This window comes from Marmota flaviventris, chromosome 1 (assembly GCF_047511675.1).
Source record: "Marmota flaviventris isolate mMarFla1 chromosome 1, mMarFla1.hap1, whole genome shotgun sequence".
Classification (NCBI taxonomy): domain Eukaryota; kingdom Metazoa; phylum Chordata; class Mammalia; order Rodentia; family Sciuridae; genus Marmota; species Marmota flaviventris.
In genome coordinates, this window is record NC_092498.1 from 145,029,234 (window position 1) to 145,051,002 (window position 21,769).

At 41.7% G+C, this 21,769-nt stretch overlaps 1 protein-coding gene across 1 annotated transcript in view; it reads right to left on the reverse strand.

Moving 5' to 3' along the window:
- Ptpn11 (protein tyrosine phosphatase non-receptor type 11) overlaps nt 1-17,699 on the reverse strand; it is an 86,801-nt gene extending 69,102 nt beyond the window's left edge. Inside the window, exon 1 of the mRNA XM_027923256.2 lies at nt 17,478-17,699. Coding sequence (XP_027779057.1) covers nt 17,478-17,491 — 14 coding nt within the window. The 5' untranslated portion in view covers nt 17,492-17,699. The remainder of the gene's footprint in view (nt 1-17,477) is intronic.
- Between the last annotated feature and the right edge of the window lie 4,070 nt (nt 17,700-21,769).

Genomic DNA, 21,769 nt, shown 5'->3' on the forward strand with positions numbered 1-21,769 from the left:
ACACACATAAATGCACACAAATGGGATTCTCCCAATGCCCACCCTAGTTTCTTCACTTGCAAAGCTTTGAAGGTCTTTCTTTCACTCACGTCTGGCATGGGTAAGGGAATGGGCCTGTCAGAGGGATGGGTGGCTGTGAAATAAAGCTGTGAAAGTAACGTATCAGAAACTTAAAGACGAAGAAGAAATATAGACAAAAGGCAAGAATATTTTTAAAGCATAGGCAGACTAGAAGGATCTGGCTATAACAAAGAAGAAGCCTGCCGCTTGCTTTCTTCATTTATAATGGTACAAATCAAAGGGGATCAGCAGGTATAAGGTTTCAGTGTGACAGGAGTCTTGTTTCTGTGCTTGCTTCTCGGTATGGCAGGGGTCTTGCAGTAAACAGGTTATCTGGAGTTTGGTTCTTGGTGAGTTACCCTCATCTCTGGGGCTGTGTTTGAACTTGACCTGTGAGCTCTGTCAGGGTGCCAACGTGAGTCGGGGCATTCTCAAACCAGTGGGTACAACCTGAGAGTTCCCAAAACAGTGATTTCCCTGCCTGATGGCTGGAACATCGCTCAGTTCACACCCAGCTCTTCTATGGCCCCCAGCAGTCTTTCTGTATCAGTACCTGCTTTGTAATGGCTACACAACCTTCCATTGTACAAATGTACCATCCATAATCATCCCTATTAGAGAGCGCTTGTGAGTCCCAGATGATTGTTAGTACAAATATGCAGTACATGTGCAGAACATATCCTGTACAATCATCTTTACACACATTTACATACATTAAATTTTAGTTGTAGATGGACACAATGCCTTTATTTTAATTATTTATTTTAATGTACCAGAACCAGTGCCTCACATGTGCCAGGCAAGCGCTCTATCACAAGTTACACCCCAATCCCCATACGTTACTGTGTTAGAAATGCTTTACTTAGATGCATAATTTTCCATTTTGACAAATAATGCCAAACTGCCCTTGAAAGAAATAATTTTCATGTTAAACCACCTTTTCTCTCACTTTTGCCAGTGCTATCTATTATCAAACATTTTTATCTGTGTCGATTAATGAAAAAATGATACCATTTTATTATTTTTTTAAATTTAGCTTCTTTATTTATTGATTTTGGTTTTGGCAGTGCTGATAACGGAACTCAAGGCCTCGCGCCTGCTAGGCAAGTGCTCTACCACGGAGCTACAGCCCAGCCCTCACTGCATATTTCTTTTTAAGAATGAACTCTTTTTCATGTTTTCAGACCACTTATTTTTCCTTTTCTGACTTGTCAGTTTATCACTGCTCATTTCCTATTAATATTTTCCTTGTTGACTTGTAGGAACTCTTGACAGAATCAGAAAATTCCCCTTTATTATAAGTGTGGCAAGTTACTTGTCTTAGCGTTTTTCCCCTTCTTACTGTCCGGGCTATTTTTTCCCCCGACAGTAGTTCATCTGGCATCGTTAAATTATCAGAGTTTTCCATGATGGCTTCTGGGTTTCCTGCCATGATTAGAAACTAACTTAGCTCACTGCATTGTTGCACAAGGGAAATACAATAATATATGTAAAATGCTTAGCATGAACCAAATCTTCAATTTCACCTTTGGAACTAAGAAGTTTGTTTTCAGGCATGAGAAAATATTTAAAGTCACAGGTTTTAGCTGGGCCTTCCAACACGCGGTCCCTACTGAGTCTCACGCTCTGATGACCTCTCTGATTTCCTCAAACATGCCACATGTGGCCTTTGCTTGTGCTTTTCCCTCTGGGGGCCCCACATTCAATTCCCTACCCCACCTTCTCAGTGAACCCCTGCTCCCACAGCACCGTGTGTGATCGATTCCTACAAGTGCCAGGTTAAAGGCTGGACTGGCAGTTCCATGAGAACAGAGGACACACCTAGTTCTTCTCCTCAGTGTACCCCAACCCCCTAGCTACAGTGTAAGTTCCTTAATAATTATCTGTCGCTAGAAGGGAAGGAAGAGCAGCCTGCGGGCACGCTGTCACTGCTCTCCCACGTCCACACAGTTTCACATCTCCAACCCGTGGCGTCAACAGGGCTGTCAAAGATGCCTCCTCCTCCCATAGAGGCACCCGCTCAGGAAGAGGCAGCCAGCTGCCGACACCCCAGGCAAAGGCTCTCCTCAGCTAGGCCCCCAGCAGTTCTTTGACAAAATAAAATGGTTACTGTTACCCAGACACTTCTTACTGGATTTATGGTGCTAAGGAGGAATTGTTTCCCCATCTGTACACCACTGCGGGAACTATAAGAATTTGGCAAGTAAAGATCTTGGGCCCCTGTGCATGAGGCAAAGGCTTGCCCCAAATCTCCCCATGCATTTGGGAACATCAAATTTTAACTAAATTAACACAAGTGGGGAAAAGAACTCTTTGGCCACTTCTCTTCACCTCCAAAACCAGGCTGGTGCCCTGGCTGCACTTGATCTAGCTTCGTCCCGGGCCCCTTGCTGTAAAGGTGCATGTTGGCAAGCACAGTCACCAATGTAGGCACCAAATAACAAGGGCTGAGGTTCTTTCACAGGACAAATGGCTGAGGTAGATGACACAGTATAGCCCATTAAGCAGATCCCGCTTAAAGCAATGGAATTTTATATTTATTCTGAAGTAACTGGAAAGTTCTATCATGCTAAATGGTAGAGGAAAAGAACCAAAGTCATAAACACCTCTACATAGGTCAGCAACCATTCTACCAGGTGACTACAGGCAGGATATAAACCGTTTGGTTGTAAATTTTAATTTATACAAAGAAAAAAAAAATGTTTCTATTAAGTGCCTTTACAGCAACAACAAAAAAAATCACACATACATTCTGAATGTTGTTCAATTCAATAAAGTCAATAAGCATACACATTTTAAAGAAATATATGCATTTTTATTTAATAACATGAGTTGCATTTTTATAAACGCTGAGTAAGTCCAGCTATGTCTTTTTGTTTTATTTTTAAACAGGGTCTCACTCAGTTGCTGAGGCTGGCCTCAAACTTGCCACCCTGCCTCAACCTCCCGAGTAGCTGGGATTACAAGCATGTGCCTGGCTTTAGTATCCTCCCCACACACACACTGCTCCCCAATATCTGTTTTTAAAAACCTACTACCAGCCAGGCTCAATGACACATGTCTGTAATCCCAGCTACTTGGAAGGCTGAGGCAGGGTCCAGGCCAGACTTTGTGAGAACCTGTCTCAAAATAAAAATTTTAAAGGGTGGAATGGGCTGAGGTTGTGGCTCAGTGGTAGAGCACTTGTCTGCCTAGCATGTGTGAGGCACTGGGTTTGATTCTCAGCACTGCATATAAATAAATGACTAAAATAAAGGTCCATCAACAACCAAATATATGTGTGTGTGTGTATGTGTGTGTGTGTGTATGTGTGTGTATGACTCCAGAGTGTGTAAAACAACTGTCCTCAGGCTGCTCCTGACCTGAGTGACTCTATGGTGTGTAGAACAACAGCTCTCAGGCTCTGCGTGCCTTCAGTGAGTCCATGATGTGTAGAACAGCAGTCCTCAGGCTGTGCCTGCACTCGTGACATCATGGTATACACAACAGCAAATTCCAAGTGGTGCCTGACATGAGGGACTCTATGGTGTGAAGGACAGCAGTTCTCAGGCTGTCCTGTCCTGAGTGACTCCATGGTATACACACAGCAGTTGTCAGGCTATGCCTGCACTGAGTGACTCCAGGGTATTAGGGTATTAGGACAGCAGTTCTCATGCTTTCCAAACCTGAGTCACTGTGTGGTGTGTAGAAAAGCAGCTCTGAAGCTGCTCCTGCCCTTTGTGACTCCATGGTATGTAGAATAAATATATATATGTGTGTGTGTGTGTGTGTGTGTGTATACTCATATACACACACAGTCATATATATAAGCTGGGGATGTGGTTCAGTAGTTAAACGCCCCTGGGTTTAATTCCTGGTACAAAAAAAAAAAAAAAAGAGGAAAAGAGGGAGGGTCCTGGGGATGTGATAGAGCACCCCTGGGTTTAATCCCCAGTATTATAAAAATTAAACAAATAGCTACTGCTATAGCCTTAAAAACTATAGAAGTTCCAATATGCAATTAGCAAACATAATAAAGATTAGATGAGGCAAAAATCATCAATAGAAGCTGAACTGAAGGAGAAAGAAAAACTGAAGGACCGGAGTATTTTATACAGTCTTAAACTATCTCCCTATCCATTGCTTGCAAGGGAGAAAATAGACAAAATTATATAATGCAATTATTCATTGGGAAAACACTGCAAGGAATATTATTATACATTGTACTTCTATAATGGAAAAAAATGGATAAACTCTTAAGCACATGATTAAAATTAAAATTATCAACAGACTTCATGTACATCAGGACCTGATACTCGGAGAAGGACACATCACCTACACAGTACTCTGGTTGAGAATGCTGAATCTAACAATGATGAAACATCAGACAAACCCAAAACGAGAGCTCAAGCAGGGCCTGGTGCACACACTTATAGTCCCAGATACTGGGCAAGGAGGCCATGGTAGGAGGATCACGTGGGTGCAGAAGTTTGAGGCCAACCTGAACAACGTAGTAAGATCCACCCCAGGAGGAAAAAGGGAGATCTTTTATAATTTAAGAGTGAAGAGTTTATGTTATATTTTTAAAATCACTGCCATAAAAGACAGCAGAAATGTTCTAGATTAAAGAAACCAACAACTAAATATAACTGGATCTAGTATTGAAGAAGGGAAATGTATGAAGGATATTTTTGGGTCCATTGACACAGAATACTCAAGATTAGATGAAACTATTGTTATCATTAATAAGTTTACTGAAGTCAAAAAAATAAAGAGAATAACTATATTATTAGAAAATACACACTAAAGTATTTAGGGGGTAAAGGGTTCAGAAAATGTTCATATGTTCAGAAAAAATATTATATATCTGTATACACATATAGAGTAAGAAAGAAAGAAAAAATGATCAAAACAAATGGGATAAGATTTTAACACTGGTGAGGCTTGGCATGGTGGCACACTCCTGTAATCATAGTGACTTGGAAGGCTGAGGCAACAGGATTTTAAGTTCAAGGCCAGTCTCATCAACTTAGCGAGGTATTAAGCAACTTAGCAAGACTCTGTCTCTAAATACAAAATAACTGGGCTGGGGATGTGGCTCAAGAGGTAGCACACTCGCCTGGCATGCGCGGGGGCGCTGGGTTTGATCCTCAGCACCACATAAAAATAAAGATGTTGTGTCCACCGAAAACTAAAAAATAAATAAATAAATATAAAACTACTCTTTTTTTTTTTTTTTTTTTAATACTGGGGATTGAACCTAGGAGTACTTTAGCACTGAGCCACATCGCCAGCCCTTTTTATTTTTTATTTTGAGACAGGGTCTCACTAAGTTGCTAAAGCTGGCCTCCAACTTGTGATCTCCCACCTTAGTTTCCTGAGTCACTGGAATTACAAATCTGTGCCACCACACCTAGCTCCATATACTGTCCTTATTCTTGTATCTTTTGTCTAGGTTTGGAATTAATTCCAAATAAGCCAGGTATGTTGCCATAATCCCACCTACTTGGGAGGCTAAAGCAGGAGGAGTGCACGTTTCAGGACAGGCTGAACAATTTTGCAAGACCCTATCTCGAAATAAAAATTAAAAAGAGCTGGGCCTGCTGCAGTGGCACAGACATATAATCTCAGCAGCTCAGAAGGCTGAGGCAGAAGGATGGAAAATTCAAGGCCTGCCTTGAATTTTAGCAAGACCTTACGCAACTTAGTGAGACCCTGTCTCAAAAAATAAAAAAGGGTTGGGGTTGTAGGTCAGTGGTAGAGTACCTCTAGGTTCAATACCTAATACTACCAAAAATAAATAAAATTTTTTTAAAACCTTGTAAATTACATAACAAATTATAAAATTTTAAAGCCTTATAATTATAAAAAATAAGATTTCTCTATCCTTATATTACTCCAAACTCTTTTTTCAGTGATTATTAACTGGCTAGGATAATAAGAAAAAATTACACATGATGCCTGGTTAAAATCACATCTACATCTAATTAATGTTTTGCCTGGTGCCAGCAGGCAGGGTGAACTTGCCTGGAGAGTGATGGTAATAAGTGCTGAAGCTCTTGCTAGGGAGTGCACAAGGCCCTGGGTTCAGTCCCAACACTAAGGAAAAAATATAATGATCAAATAAAGAAATCCAACTTTTAACCATGAAATTCTGCTATTTGTTTTTCAAGTGGGACTTGAAATTCAGCCGGTTCTCACTCAGGCATATTTGATAGAATAACACTCCTAGAGTAACCTGATGATGCCGAGAATGTAGAAGCTGCTGAAAGGCAACTTGCAGGGCTGTAGGTGAGGCCAGGCAGGCGCCACCTCACCCATCAGCAGGATCAGCAGCGGGAGATAAGGGGTGGTCGTCTCCTTACCCGTTTATTAAAGGAACAGCATTATTTCATTTACAGCTTATAATTACACCAATCCTGTTATTAAGAGCAAAACAGATGAGAATGATATCTTCAAGGGAGAGAGTAACTAGCATTTAGCACACAGGCTGGACACAGCGAGGGCTTAATAAGCATTAGTTTCACAGTTGTTATGGTTATCGTTGCTGGTGCATGTTGTGCGGGGTGGATAGTTCCCATGCCTAATTATGTTGGTTTCACACAGGCCATCTTAATGTATGTGTCATTTAAGTTACACTGCCTGTTCACAGTTAACTTCCTCATGGCTCTGGGGCTCTCTCTCTCTCCATTATGTCAAAGGACATATAATTAGAAATTGGAGTTTCCATGCCATAACCCCCCTCCATGAGCATGAATATATTTTAAACTCTCCTTTCTCAGCTATTTTTCCAAAAGGCATTTGAAATTACCAAAATCTTCTTCCCAACTAAATGTCTAATATTTGTGTTCAACCACTGACAATTTTGCTATTGGCAGCAGGCTCATCACTACAAAGAGTAGTCAGAATTAATTCAAACCCTGAAATTTTAGTTAGGGAAAGTAAAGAAGAACATGGAGTTACTGGAAATCTGCATCTATAGGGCTGGCCTCTAGGATTATGAACACTTAGGATATTAGCTACAAAGGAAAAAAAAAAAAAAAAAACTCCCCACCTCTGTCTCCCACCTAGCAGAAATTTGATATAAGGGCTGGGGATGTGGCTCAAGCGGTGATGCGCTCGCCTGGCATGCGCGGGGCGCTAGGTTCGATCCTCAGCACCACATAAAAATAAAATAAAAATGTTGTGTCCACTGAAAACTAAAATAAATAAATAAATAAATAAAAATAAATTTGATACAATAAGGATTAGATTAAAAATCAAACAAATGAGCAAAAACTGTCATGTTTTGTGACATTTTGTAATACATCTTATCTGTATTACCTGCAGGGAGGGGGAAAGACAAATCAGAATGACTCCATTTATCAACAAGACCATTAATACAATGGGCCCAGACAGGTTGAAAAGATACAAATTCCAGTCCTCACCACATACACAGTGGGTACTTAACAAATGGCTGTTGACTGAATCAACTTGAGGACACAGAGGCATGCAGTGGGTGTAGCTCAGTGGTAGAGCATGTGCTTGGCATGTGTGAGGCCTTAGGTTCATTTCTCACTGTTACCAAAAAATTAAGACTTGTGAAGAAGATCCTCAGGTCAAGGTCTAAAGTGGGCTTCATTCAGGACCTACTACACACAACCTCTGTGCTAAGTAGGTTTGACGAAGTGAAAGCATGAGTTGCAGCTGGTGTGGTGGCACACACCTGTAATCCCAGCAACTCAGGAGCCTGAGGCAGGAAGAGCACAAGCTTGAGGCTAGCCTCAGCAACTTAGCAAAATGAAAACTAAAGGGGTTGGGGATTTAGCTGAGTGGAAGAGCACTTGCCTAGCACGTGCAAGGGCCTGAGTTTGGGCCTCAGCCCGGGGGGGGGGGGGAAGAAAAAAGAAAAAGAAATAGTTCTGGGGATGTAGCTCAGTGGTGAAGTACCTCTAGATTCAATCCCCAGTACCAAAAAAAAAAAAAAAGGTTTACAAATCCAAACTACCTATAAGGAAGTCACACCAAAATCCTAAGTCCCTGGGTGAGAGTGGGGGAAATAAATCAGTGGTAGAACATCTGCCTAGATGCCCAAGGCCCTGCAAAATAGCAATAAAATAAATAAAAATGCATAAATCCCTGATTAGACAACATAGATTCTGCAAAGGCTTTGTTTTTTGAGGCTAAGAACTTATGTGAGGTTTTTTGTTTTTTTTTTTTAACATTTATTTTTAGTTGGAGGTTGACACAATACCTCTATCTTATTTTTTTTAATGTAGTGCTGAGGATCGAACCCAGTGCCTCATGCATGCTACACAAGTGCTCTACCACTGAGCTGTAACCCCAGCCTTAGTGAGATTTTTTAAATGCTGATGAAACAAAAGGAAAATCCAATGATGCTGAATATTTTGTTTTATCTATGCATATCCCTCCCCCAGTGATGTGGGGAAACCGTCAAGCAGGCCAATAATTTCAGGAACTTAAAGCTACTATACTAAAGAAGCTGCTGAAAATAAAAAAAATTAGAAGGGCTGGAGATATAGCTTAGAAGGAAATCTCCCCTGGGTTCAGTCCCTAGCACCAAAAACCAACAAACAACAAAAAGCTAGGAGTCCAAAGTCTAATACCTGTTTCTTGCCTATATAGAAAGTGATCCTGGGTATATATCTTTTTTTAAATATTTTTAGATGTAAATGGACACTTCATTTTATTTATTTATTTTTATGTGGTGCTTTGGATTGAACCCAGTGCCTCACACATGCTAGGCAAGTGCTCTACCACTGAGCTACAGCCCCAGCTTGGGGTATATCTTTATTACCTCTTGCTCTGGAAAAATTATTATCTTTGTTCTTGAGGAGAGCATTCTACTTTGGTACTTTACAGATTGCAAGAATATTCTTCAGGCTGAGCATGTAGCTTAGTGGTAGAGTGCTTGTCTAGCATGCTCAAGGCCCTGGGTTCAATCCCCAATCTCTCTTTCTCACACACACACATACACAAACTATATGTGGGATGTGTGTGTGTGTGTGTGTGTGTGTATGCACGTGCACACATATATATTCTTTTTTTTTTTTAAGATTTCTTTTTTAGTTCTAAATGGACACATTACCTTTGTTTTCTTTATATGTGGCTATGAGGATCGAACTCATTGCCTCACACATGCTAAGCAAGCACTCTACCACTGAGCCCCAGCCCCAGCCATATACATTCTTGTATATGAATATATTCTATGTATATGAGAAAGAATATACACATATATGTGTGTGTGCATATAAATATACCACACACACCCACACATATATATATACACACATATATAAATGAAAGAACACATCTTTCCTAGTTAATTTTTTAATGTTCTATAGGAAAAGAAAAAAATTAAAAAACAAAAAAATTTTAAATTCTATAGGAAAAGGATAAATCACGAAGAGAAGCAGTCAATAGAGGCATGCATTTTAAGTAAGAAGCTACAAAAATGCTGTAAAGGCAGCTTTCCAGGGTAGCAGACAGATGTGCCTGTGCAGATCACTGTCTTCTCAGGCAGGCTCACTGGTCACCATCTATGCTCTGATGACAAGGCAATAAAACAAAACTGCCTCTGAAAATGTCTTTCCACAAATTGCTTCTACCTACTTCAAAGCCTTCTATAACCTTGTCTTCCCAGTAGTCAGAAGGATATTTTTAAATAGATCAGTGCATGCTGCTCCCTTGATCACATCCTTCTATGGCTTTGTACTGCTCTTAAAATACAATCCGAACTCCAGTCCATGGTGCACACGACACTGAAGACCTTAAGAATCCTTGCACAGGGCTGGGGGATAGCTTAGTGGTAGAGCATGTGCTTGGCATGCACAAGGCCCTGGGTTCCATCCAAAATAAATCAATAAATAAGAATCCCTGCATGGTCTAGTCCCCTCCCTGACTCCCTCCCAATCTCACAGCTCCTGCACTTGCTACCTCCTGCTCTTCAAAACCCCAAGAACCTCCCACCCAGCACATTCACATGTGCTGTTCCTAAAACCTGGAACACCCAACACCTTGTACAGGGCTTGGCATGTAGTAACCCCACCACAAAGACTTCTCCAATGAATGGATAGATGTTTCATTACTGTGGTCAATGGGATGATAAAGACTTACATCTGTATCATCTATATTCCACTACCATTAAAATAGATTTCATGGGCTGAGGATATAGCTCAGTTAGTACAGTGCTTGTCTAGCATGCACAAGGCCCCGGGTCCAATCCCCAGCACCACCAAAAACAATAACAACAACAAAAAATAGACTTCATAGGGCTCAGGATGTAGTTCAGTAGCACATATAAGGCCCTGGGTTCTATCCCCAGGACCACAAAAAAAGAAAAGAACCTTAGGCTTCTCTCAGTAGCTCAGGAGGGAGGCTGAAACAGGATGATCACAAGTTCAAAGCCCCTGGGTTCAATCAGAGGTACCAAAAAAAAAAAAAAAAAAAAGAAAACAGACTTTGTATGTATGTGCATATGTTTGTTAAGTAGGCATTTATAAGCACATAAATATTTATGTATATGTAATCATACACAGTGTGTGTATGTGTTATCAGTATACAAGTATATAAATACATTCAACACAGTATATTTTATACCAATTTGACAATAACTTTATTAAACTTATTTAATGCTGGCATAAAAATCTGTCTCCTCTCTAAATTCAATGCTCCTTGCAAACATGGATAATCTCTGTCATATATCAGTATTGCTAAAGACCGGAGCACATACATGTCTGCTAAATGCACACAACCTCCAAAGCCTTAGTAATGAACTGGGCTGCATATTAGGGAATCTGAATGCATTTCAGGGATTTTGAACCCTGGTGCAATCCGTAACTCCCACAGAACCTACCCAACACCAGGATTTGCCTTTCTTTTCCTTAAAAATATCAACATTAGATGGCAAGTCCTGCCTGTGTTTCCCAAAGGAAAGAGGAATAAGCTGTGTCCCTATTGTTCTGTAGCTGCCTAACAAAGTACATCAAGGCCTGCTAGCAACAGTTACAAACATGATTTGGCTGAGCTTCCCAGGGTCATGTGCGACTCCTAACAGTCTCCACATTGACCGCACACAAGAAGGGCAAGTCATCCTAGAAGCAGCCTTGGCACTTGAGCAACTCTGGCCAAAACCCTGGTCTCATATCAGGACATGACATTAATAAAGACAACCCAGTTGCAACTGGAAAGGCACATAACTTTTATTTTCCAGCAAGGCAAGTTTATTTACTCCCACAGGAGATAAACAAACATGGCCACCAGGGAGAGCCTGGGACAAAATGTACTTGACCTGCAGTAGATAAACGAAAAGCCTGGAGTCTGAGAACAAGCTCAATTTTCTGCCCCTCTCAGTTCAAGCTCAAGTACATATCTTGCAGAGCAACAAAAGCAAATGTAAATGATGTAACACATGCTAAGGGGAGATTCAAACTACAGGTAGTTTTGGCAGCTGAACAAGTGCAGAGTGAGGCATGTAAGCAATCTCAAATCCTAAATTCAGAGGTTGGAGTGAGTTCAGTGGTAGAAAACTTGCCTAATACATCACCATACACACACACACACACACACACACACACACACACACACACACAAATCTAAATTTCATAAAAATACTACTAAATTACCTAGGAGTTATTTAATTACTCAATGTGTTAAGTTTCCCTACCTATGATGTTGAAAGATATCAGTAAACAGAATATACAAGTATTTTAATTACTGAATGCATACAAAAATCTAAACCCTATTGACACTAATCAAAAGGAGATATTTTGCTAATTAAGAAAAATAAAATTAAATATAATGTTTGTCATTCAAGTATCAGCTCACTTGATAACTCCCAAGAAAAACCTGCCCTAAATTCCCCATCAAAACTAAATGCAGGGGCTGGGGTTGTGGCTCAGTGGTAGAGCACTGGCCTAGCACAGGTGAGGCACTGGGTTAGATCCTCAGCACCACATAAAAATAAATAAATACAGCTATTGTGTCCATCTACAACTAAAAAACATAAAAAAAAAAAAAACCTAAATGCATTTCCTCACATTTCTGTGGGTTCCTCTACCCCAGGCATTTATTACTACCTAAAACTACTGTATTTATTCATGATTATTTCTCCTTTCTCAGTCATGAAAAGGGAAATTTTTGCCTATCTTACTGCTAAACCTGAGTGGCTCAATAACTGCTAGTTGAATGAATTAATATTAGATTCAAAATAATTTGAAAAAGAACAAAGTTGGAGAACTAACAGAATCTGAATTCAACTTTACTATAAAGTTACAACAAGGCCACACATGATGAAGCACGCCTGTAGTTCCAGCAACTCTAGAGACTGAGGCAGGAGTACTGCAAATCTGAGGCCAACCTCAGCAAAAAAGTGACAGCGATCCTGTCACAAAATAAAAAAAAAATTAGAAAAGGGGTCTGGAGTTGTGACTCAGTGGTAGAGCATTTGCCGAACATGTGTGAGACACTGGGTTCAATTCTCAGCACTACACATGAATGAATGAATGTCCATCACACCTTTAAAAATATTAAAAAAAGAAAAGGGCAGGAGCTGTAACTCAGTGGTAGAGTGCCCCTGGGTTAAACCCCCATAAATAATAAATAAATGAATAAGCTAAATAATCATCAAGACCATGTGGTTCTGGCATAAGGATAGACAAATAGGTCAATGGAACAGAATAGATTCCAAAAACAGACCCACACATAAAAGGACAACTGATTTTTCTTTCTTCCTTTTTGTTTTACCACCAAGTTCTATCTCCTGTCCTTTTTACTCTATTTTGAGATAGTCTCACTAAATTACCCAGGCTGGCTTCAAACTGGGAATGCTCCTGCCTCTGCCTCTTAGTCACTGGGATTATAGGTGTGCACCACTGTGCACAACAGGACAGCTGATTTTCAATCAAGGTACAAACTCATTGGAGATAGTCTCTTCAACAAATAGTGCTGCAAAGACATGATATCTACATGCAAGAAAGAGGTCGGGCTAGGCTGGTGGTGCACTCCTGCATTCCCAGCAATTTAGGAGGCAGAGGCAGGAAAAGCAACACTTAGAGGCCAGCCTTCAGCCTTGGCAACTCAGTGAGACACTGACCAAAATAAAATATAAAGTGCTGGTGATATAGTTCAGTGGTGGATACTGCGTAGAATACAGAAGGCCCTACATTCAAGTCTCTGTACCGGGGGTTAAAAAAGTGAATCATAAGCCTGAAACTATTAAACTTGTAAAAGACAAAAAAAAAAAAAAAAAAAAAAAAAAACCCTTGGGTTAAGCTAGGATTTCTCAGAAATAATACCAAAAGCATGATCCATACAAAAACAAATTGATAAACAGGACTTCATTAAAATTAAAAACCTCTGTTCTTCAAAACACTGGGTTTTTTTGGTTTTTTTTTTTTGGGGGGGGGTGTTTTTTGTTTTGTTTTGTTTTGTTTTTAAAGTGAAGACAAGTCACAAACTAGGAGGAAAAAAAATCTGCAACTCTGATAAGGGGCTTGTACTCAAGTTACATAAAGAACTCTCAAACCTCACTAATAAGAAAAAAAAATAATTCCAGGATAATGGCCCACCCCTGTAATCCCAGCTAGTCCAGGCTGAGGCAAGAGGATCACAAGTTTGAGTTGCCAGTCTCAGCAACTTTATTTTATAAAAATAAAGCTTTTTGTTGTTGTTTTTTGTTGCAAGAGAAAAAAATCTTTAAAAAGGCCAGGGACGTGGCCCAGTGGTAGAGCGCCCCTGGGTTCAGTCCCCAGAACCACACACACACACATACAAACTAAAATAGACTGAACAGACACATCATCAAAGAAAATATACAGATGGAAAATAAGCACATGAAAAGAAAATCAACATGATTAGTCATTAGAGAAAAACAAAAGTGAAATGACACATCTATTATAATGACTAAAATTAAAAAGACTGACCATACTAAGTGTTGGGGGGGATGCAGAGGAGTCACATGCAACTGTCATAGCCTGCTGGTAGGAGCATAAACTATAAACTTTGTGTGGTGGCGCAGGCCTGTAATCTCAGCTACTAGTGAGGCTGAGGCAGGAGGATCATGAGTTCAAGGCCAGTCTGAAGGGGCTGGGGACAGGGGCTGGCATTGTAGCTCAGCAGGAGAGTGCTTGCCTAGCATGTGGAGGCCCTGCGTTCGATCCTCAACACCACATAAAAATAAGTAAATCAAATAAAGGTACTGTGTCCAACTACAACTAAAAAAATAAATATTAAAATAAATAAACATATTTGGGGTGGGGGGGTGGTGGCTGGGGATGTAGTTTACTGGTAGAGCACCCCTGTGTTCAATCCCCAGTGTGGGCGCAAGAGTGGCAGTGGTGGTTGAAAGCAGTATAATCACTTTGGGGGTGTGTGTGTGTGTTTTGGTAGCAGGGATTAAACTCAGGGGTACCTGACCACTGAGCCACATCCCCAGCCCCTTTATGTATTTTATTTAGAGACAGGGTCTCACTCAGTTGCTTAGCACCTTGCCGTTACTGAGGTTGGCTTTGAACTCCCAATCCTTCTGCCTCAGCCTCTGGGATTACATGCATGTGCCACCATTCCTACCTGGCCAGTAAAAACAGATTAGCAATTTAGCAATTTCTTTTCTTTTTTTTTCCTTTTCTTTTTTTTTTTTTTTTTAATTTTTAATTTATTCTTTAGTTTTCAGTGGACACAACATCTTTGTTTGTATGTGGTGCTGAGGATCGAACCTTGGCCCCATGCATGCCAGGCGAGCACACTACCGCTTAAGCCACATCCCCAGCACCCTTTTTTTTCTTTTTCTTTCTTTCTTTTTTTTTTTTTTTGTGTGTGTATGTGTGTGTGTGTGGTGTGTGTGTGTGTGTGTGTGTGTGTGTGTGTGTGAGAGAGAGAGAGAGAGAGATACTGGAGTAAACCCAGGGGGCTCTACCACTGAACTCCACACCCAGCCCTTTTAACTTATTTTGAGACAGGGTCTCAATAAATTGCCCAGGCTGACCTCAAACTTGGGATCCTCCTGTCTCAGCCTCCCACATCACTGGCATTATAGCATGTGACAGATTAGCAATTTCCAACAAAGTCAAATATACATCTTCTATATGAGCCAGTCATTCCACTTGTAGGCATGAGAAATGATATTATGTGCCCATACAAACTCTTCTACACAAGCATTTGCAGCAACTACTAGTGACAGTCAAACTCTGGAAACATCAATTATCCACCAACAGGTGGGTGGCTAAGCACACTGCAGGATTGTATGGTACAGTGGAATACTGCATGAATCTGATACATACTACAATGTTTATGAATCTCAGTCTAATTTATGTTGAGCATAAAAAAACAGACACAATGAGTATATACTAATTCCCTCTATATAAAATTCTAGGAAATGCAAACTAATATACACTAACAGCAGAATAGTAATTGCTTAAGAACAAGGGAGGGAATATAAACAGCAGGAGGAAACGTCAGGAGGGTGAGGAATATGTTCATTATCTTCACTGAGGTGATGGTTTCCCAATGTACACATATATCAAAACTTATCAAATAATATGCTTGAATATATACAATTGATTACATGTTATTTATATTTCAATAAAGATAGTCAAAAAATAATCACCAAGAAGAAGAAAAAATAAACAAAAATAGCAATCACCAATTATGTATGCTATGCTCATAACCTGATTTTTTAGGTGGGACACAGTTCTTCCTATAATAGGTGAGTATGAAATAGGAGGGCTGCAGGGGAGAAGGAATGACTCCATTTCTAACTGTCATCTTGACCACTTGCTGCTTTGACTATGCCCACACGTCCCTGCTTCTAAACTAAAAAGCTGGACAATGTAGGGTCTATTACTCCCCAGCCCCTTTCCCCACCCCCAGCCCCAGTCTCTTTGTCTCCTAGAGCAGCAGATCCTTACTTGTCTGGAAGAGCAGACACAAGGAACAAAAGGCTCAATGACTATTTGACAGATTAAAGAATAGACAACTGTTTTATTTAAAAGCTCCCTAAAGAATTAGAACATTTGGGGCTATATAGGGCTCTGATGAAATGCAGTTATATATTACCCAGCTCTGCAAGCACTTGCCAAGAGACCTGTCCAAGTCACTCACTTCCTAAGTTTTCAGGCTTTTTTTTTTTTCCCCTTCCCTTTTTATTTCAGATCCATGAATGAATAACACACAGGTGCATTTTGAGGAGACATTCCTAACATTTTGAAAAGTCCCTCATTCAAATAGCCCCAACAGCTTGAAATCATTTTTCATATGTCTAAGGTAAAGGCCATTAACTGGAGAATCGTAGCAAAGACTAGACAATGGGTCTTATGTGTGAGCCGTCTGTGAAGAGTGGTGATACAAAGTAGCAGTATCATTATTCGAAAACCAGAGGTCACACTAGTGTTTAACAACAAAATTACTGCTTACAAATGAGTAGAAATAATTACAAAGTAACAACAGCAACTGGGGATTCTGACTCCATCACTTATTGGCTGAGTGGCACGGTAAATTGCTTCACTTTTGAAACTCAGTTTACTCATCTTTAGAACGGGATAATAGTATGGGCCTCAGAGGATTGGTCCTGAGGATTAAACGTGTTTGCCTTCGAGTGAGCGCTAAGTAAATGTTAGTTAAGAGTCCCATTTTTACCTTGACTTTTCAAGGGACCTCATTAACTCACGAATCGTCCTTCTGACCCTGTTTCGCATCCTGTCACTCACTCGAAGGTTACTTCTGAGCCTCAGTTTCCACACCCGGAAAACGGGAACCACTACAGTTACCTGACTTTTAAGGTTGTACTGAAGGATTAAATAATTAGATAAAGCTCCCTTCCCTCCCACCTCCCAAAGCGAAGATCGCGGAGGAAGGAAATACTTTTAGTGACTGCAGACACCGTCAGTTTTTCCATTTCTGGCACGTGAGGGGTGAGGGGAAGGAGATGCAAAGGGGCACACAAAAGACTCAGGGGTCCCGAGTGAAGTCCCCAGGTGCACTCGGGAGGCCGAGTGACCCCAGAGCGGCTGGGATATCGGGGCCCAGCCCCACGCAACTGCCCCCCCCCCCCCGGTCCCGGGCCAAGGAGCCTCCGCGAGCGAGCGGGGCTATTTCGGAATCACCATGAGGCAATTCTCATGAGGCAATGGGTCAGGAATGCGGCGCCGAGCCGGGCCACTGGCGTCCGCGGTTCCCCGGGCGGCTCTACCTGCCCGGGACCGACCGGCATCCCCGGGGCTGCGGAGCCGGAACTCGGGGAGGCAGGAAATGAATGGGGACCCGAGGGGTGGGGGCGCGGCGGGCCGGGCCCCGGGCCCGGGCGGCCGAGCGGGCTACAGGGAACCCGCCCCGCACCCGGGACCCGAGAGCGCGCCCGGCGGGGCGCCCCCTCCCGGGCGGGGCTGCGCCGAGGCTGCGGGGGCCGGGCCGAGGCCCCAACCGGGCCCCGCCGGGCTTCTCACCTCCGCGATGTCATGTTCCTCCCGCCCTCCGGCTCCGCGACGGACCCGCTCCTTGCTCAGGCTCCGCTGGGCCCGGTCACATCGGGCTGCCCGAGGGAGGCCCGCTCGGGACCGGACGGGGGGCAAAGCCAGCCGGCCGCGTGCAGACCCCCCTCCAGGCCTTGGGATCCCAGAGACTGTGCAGCCGCCCCCCGAGTCCGGCTCGCTCCTCCTCCGCCCCCGCCCCTCGCCGCCGGCTCCAGAGTGACGTCACCGCGCGCGACGCCCGCCGCTACTTCCTGGTTCGCGAGCGCCCGGGCCCAGGGACGGCCGGAGCTCCCAGTTCTGAGGCTCTGCGAGCAGTCGCCACGCAGCTCCCAGAGCTCCCCGGCCTCCTCCCTCAGCCCTCCGCGCACCCTGCCGCCGCGTCCCTCCCCCGCGGTCAGTGACCATCCCGCGCCCACTGCCACATCGAGTTTCATTCATTTTATTCCCCACATCGCAGGGCCGCTTGGTAGCCGTAACCTTAAGAAAGTTAATTTCCGTGACCTCCATTTCTTCATTCTCGTAAAATAAAGATAGTAAGCGTATTTTCTTTATAGGGTCGTCATTAAGATTCAATATGTAAAATGGCCGGGCGCGGTGGCGCACGCTTGTAATCGCAGCAGCTCCGGAGGCAGAGGCCACAGGATGGCAAGTTCAAGGCCAGCCCCAGCAAACCCTAAGAAATTTGATGAGACCCTGTCCCAAAGTTAAAAATAAAAGGGTTAGGTATGTGGCTCATGGCAAAGAGTCCCTGGGTTCAATCCCTGGTTTTTATATATAATGTTAATTTTTATATATGTAAATTGTTTATTTCTGGAATTTTCCAATTAATCTTGACAGGCTGCAGATCAAGCAGGGTAAGCAAGGCCTAAAAAAGAAGGGATGACTGTATTATCATTTTAGATAGGGTAGTTAGGAAAGGCTTCACTGAGATGGCATTTGAGTAAAAATCAGATGAAGGAGTAGGAATAATTTAGCAGAATAGCATCTCCAGCAAAGTGTGAGGTTTTGCAAAAGGTCTGAGACAGAGGGCTGCCTCCAGTGTTAGAACAACTAAAGAAAGGTCTCTGAGGGGTTGGAGGGAGAATAGTACGTGAGATGAAATTAGAAAAAGGTAGAGATGTTAGTATTATAGATTACATAAATAGCGGGGCTGGGTTGTGGCTCAGTGGTAGAGCACTTGCCTAGCATGTGTGAGGCCCTGGGTTCCAGTCTCAGACCACATATAAATAAATAAAATAAAGATCCATTAATAACTAAAAAAAAAAAAAAAAATTTTTTTAAAGGATTACATAAATAGCTTTGGCTTTTGCTCAGTGAAATGGAGAGTCATTGGAATTTTGAATAGAGGAGGGATTGAATCCAAGAATACTCTTACTGAGCTATATCCCTACCTCTCTATATTTTATTTTGAGACAGTCTTGCTAAATTTTCCAGGCTGGCCTCCAACTTGGGATCCTTCTGCCTCAGCCTCCCAAATCACTGAGATTACAAGTATACACCCTAGCTGGCTTCAAACATTTTTGGGGGGGTTCTAATTTTTAAATGGGTTCATAATATGTGTATATTTATGGGTTCATAATGTCATATGTATATATGTATATACTTTACATTGGTATATATGTGTATACATATATTTACACACACACTAATATATATATATATATATATATATATATATATATATATATATATATAAAATGAATTAATTTCCAGGGTTTTGAGAGTTGGGGAGTTTGTTTTCTATTTTGGTTTTGCTCCAAAAATAGTGCTTCCACAAACTTCCTTATGAGGAAACTGAATGAGTAGCTGAATCATTGTGTGTTGACCTTAACATTAACACTTAGGCAAGAGTACTGTCAACACTCAATACCATCTCCATTTTATTTCATTTTATTTATTTATTTTATGGTACTGGCAATGGAACCCAGGAGTGCTCTACCACTGAGCTACATCCCAGTCCCTTTTTTAGTTTTTTGTATTGTTTTATTTTGGGGGTACCAGGGATTGAACTCAGAGGCACTAACCACTGAGCCACATCCCCAGCCCCTCTTTTTTTTTTTTTTTTTTTTTTTTTGTATTTTATTTAGAGACAGGGTATCGGTGAGTTGCTTAGCACCTCACTTTTGTTGAGGCTGGCTTTGAACTCACAATCCTCCTTCCTCAGCCTCCTGAGCCACTGAGATTATAAGTATGCACCACCACACTGAGCTCTAGTTTATTTTTGAGATAAGGTCTTGCTAAGTTCCCCAGGCTGACCTTGAACTTGTGATCCTCCTGTCTCAGTCTCTTGAATAGCTAGGATTACAGGTGTGGTGCATTGCACCCAGCTCCATTCCCATTTCATAATTAAGAAAGCAGAAATATGGAGACTTACATACAGCAAGTAGTTCACAGACTACAACGATATTGCCATTTTTAAAAAGTATTTTTGGTTGTAGGTGGACACAATATACTTACTTGAATTTATGTGGTGCTAAGGACTGAACCCATGCCTCACACATGCTAGGCAAGCACTCTACCACTGAGCTACAACACCAGTCCAACATTGCCATTTCTGTAGTGCAACTGCCTACAGGTTTTCTGTCCTTCTGTGGCACAAATATATGAAACACTTGACTCAACTTAGGTACATGTGGGAGCTTGGATAGGTCATTCATTATAATCAATCAAGTCTCAGTTTTTTTCCTCTTATTTTTTATGATACCAGAGATTGAACTCAGGGGTGTCTAACCACTGGGCAACAACCCCAGTTCTATTTATTTATTTATTGTACCAGAGATTGAACCCAGGGGCCACTAAGCCACATCTACAGCCTTTTGTTTGTATGTTTTTAAAGACAGGTTCTTACTGAGGTTTGGGGGGCCTCACTAAGTTGCTGAGTCTGGCTTTGAACTTGCAAGCCTCCTGCCTCAGCCTCCCAAATCACTGGGGTTACAGGTGTGTTATCCTGGCACACAGTTCTTTCATCTTAAATGAAAATCTCACAAGAAAATCTCATTGAGATTTAAAATGATTTAGTGTCTGCCAAAATGTCTGCTTTGTGATAAAAGTGCTGTGTGTAGTTCAGAGCTTTTCTTTTCTTCCTTTTGGCAGTGCTGGTGATCAAACCTAGGGCCTTGTGTATGCTAAGCAAGGTCTCTACCACTGAGCTACATGCCAGCCCCGTATGAACACTTTATATGTGACAAAACCAGGCGCTTAATAATAATTATTTTTATTTTATAACCAACATTGATATTTTGCCCAACTAATGGAATCATAAGCTTTGCAATACCACAACAAGTCACAAGAGGGGGTTCAGTTATGCTTTTTTTTTTTTTTTTTTTTTTCAGTTGCAGGTCATTTAACAAATACTCTGGAACACTTACCAGGTGAAAATCCCTAAGATTACCACAATTTTCTCTTCTCTCTTCTCCCTCCTCCTCCTCCTCCTCCTCCTCCTCCTCCTCCTCCTCCTCCTCCTCCTCTCCCTCCTCCTCCTCCTTTTTTCTTTTTTTCTTTTTTCTTTTTCCAGTGCTGAGATTGAAACCCAGGCCTCATACTTGGTTAGGTAAGCACTCTATCCCTGAGCTACACCCCCAACTATTTTGTCAGAATTTTTACCATATTTTTTGGATACACCCACAGGCCACAACAGAAATAAGGATTGAACTCAGGGGCATTTCACCACTAAGTTACTTCCCCAGCACTTTAAAAAAAAAAAAAAAAAAAGAGGGGGGCGGATGGACAAAGTCTCCATTAGGTTGCTTAGGGCTGTTCTAAATTGCTTAACTGGTCTCGGCCTCCCTAGTTGCTGGGGTTACAAGTGTGTACCACCACATCTGGCTTTTGTTAGAATATCTGAAGTGCTCAAGTGAGCAACTCTACTTTTATTTCTTTATTTATTTCTTTATTTATTTATTTTGGATGCTGGGAATTGGTCATTTGGTCATTACCAGTCATTTTTGTTTTATTTTATTTACTAATTGAAACAGGGTCTCACTAAATTGCTTAGGGCCTTACTAAATTGCTGAGGTTGTTTTTTGTTTTGTTTTGTTTTGTTTGTTTGTTTGTGTGTGTGTGTGTGTGTGTGTGTGGTTTCAAAATTTTATTTTTGTTTGTGGGGGCTGTTTTTGATAATGAGGATTGAACCCAGGGGCACTTAACCTTGAGCCACATCCCCAGCCATTTTTTATATTTTATTTAGAGACAGGACCTCAGTAAATTGCTTAGGCCCCCACTGAATTGCTGAGGCTGGCTTTGAACTTGGGATCCTACTTCCTCAG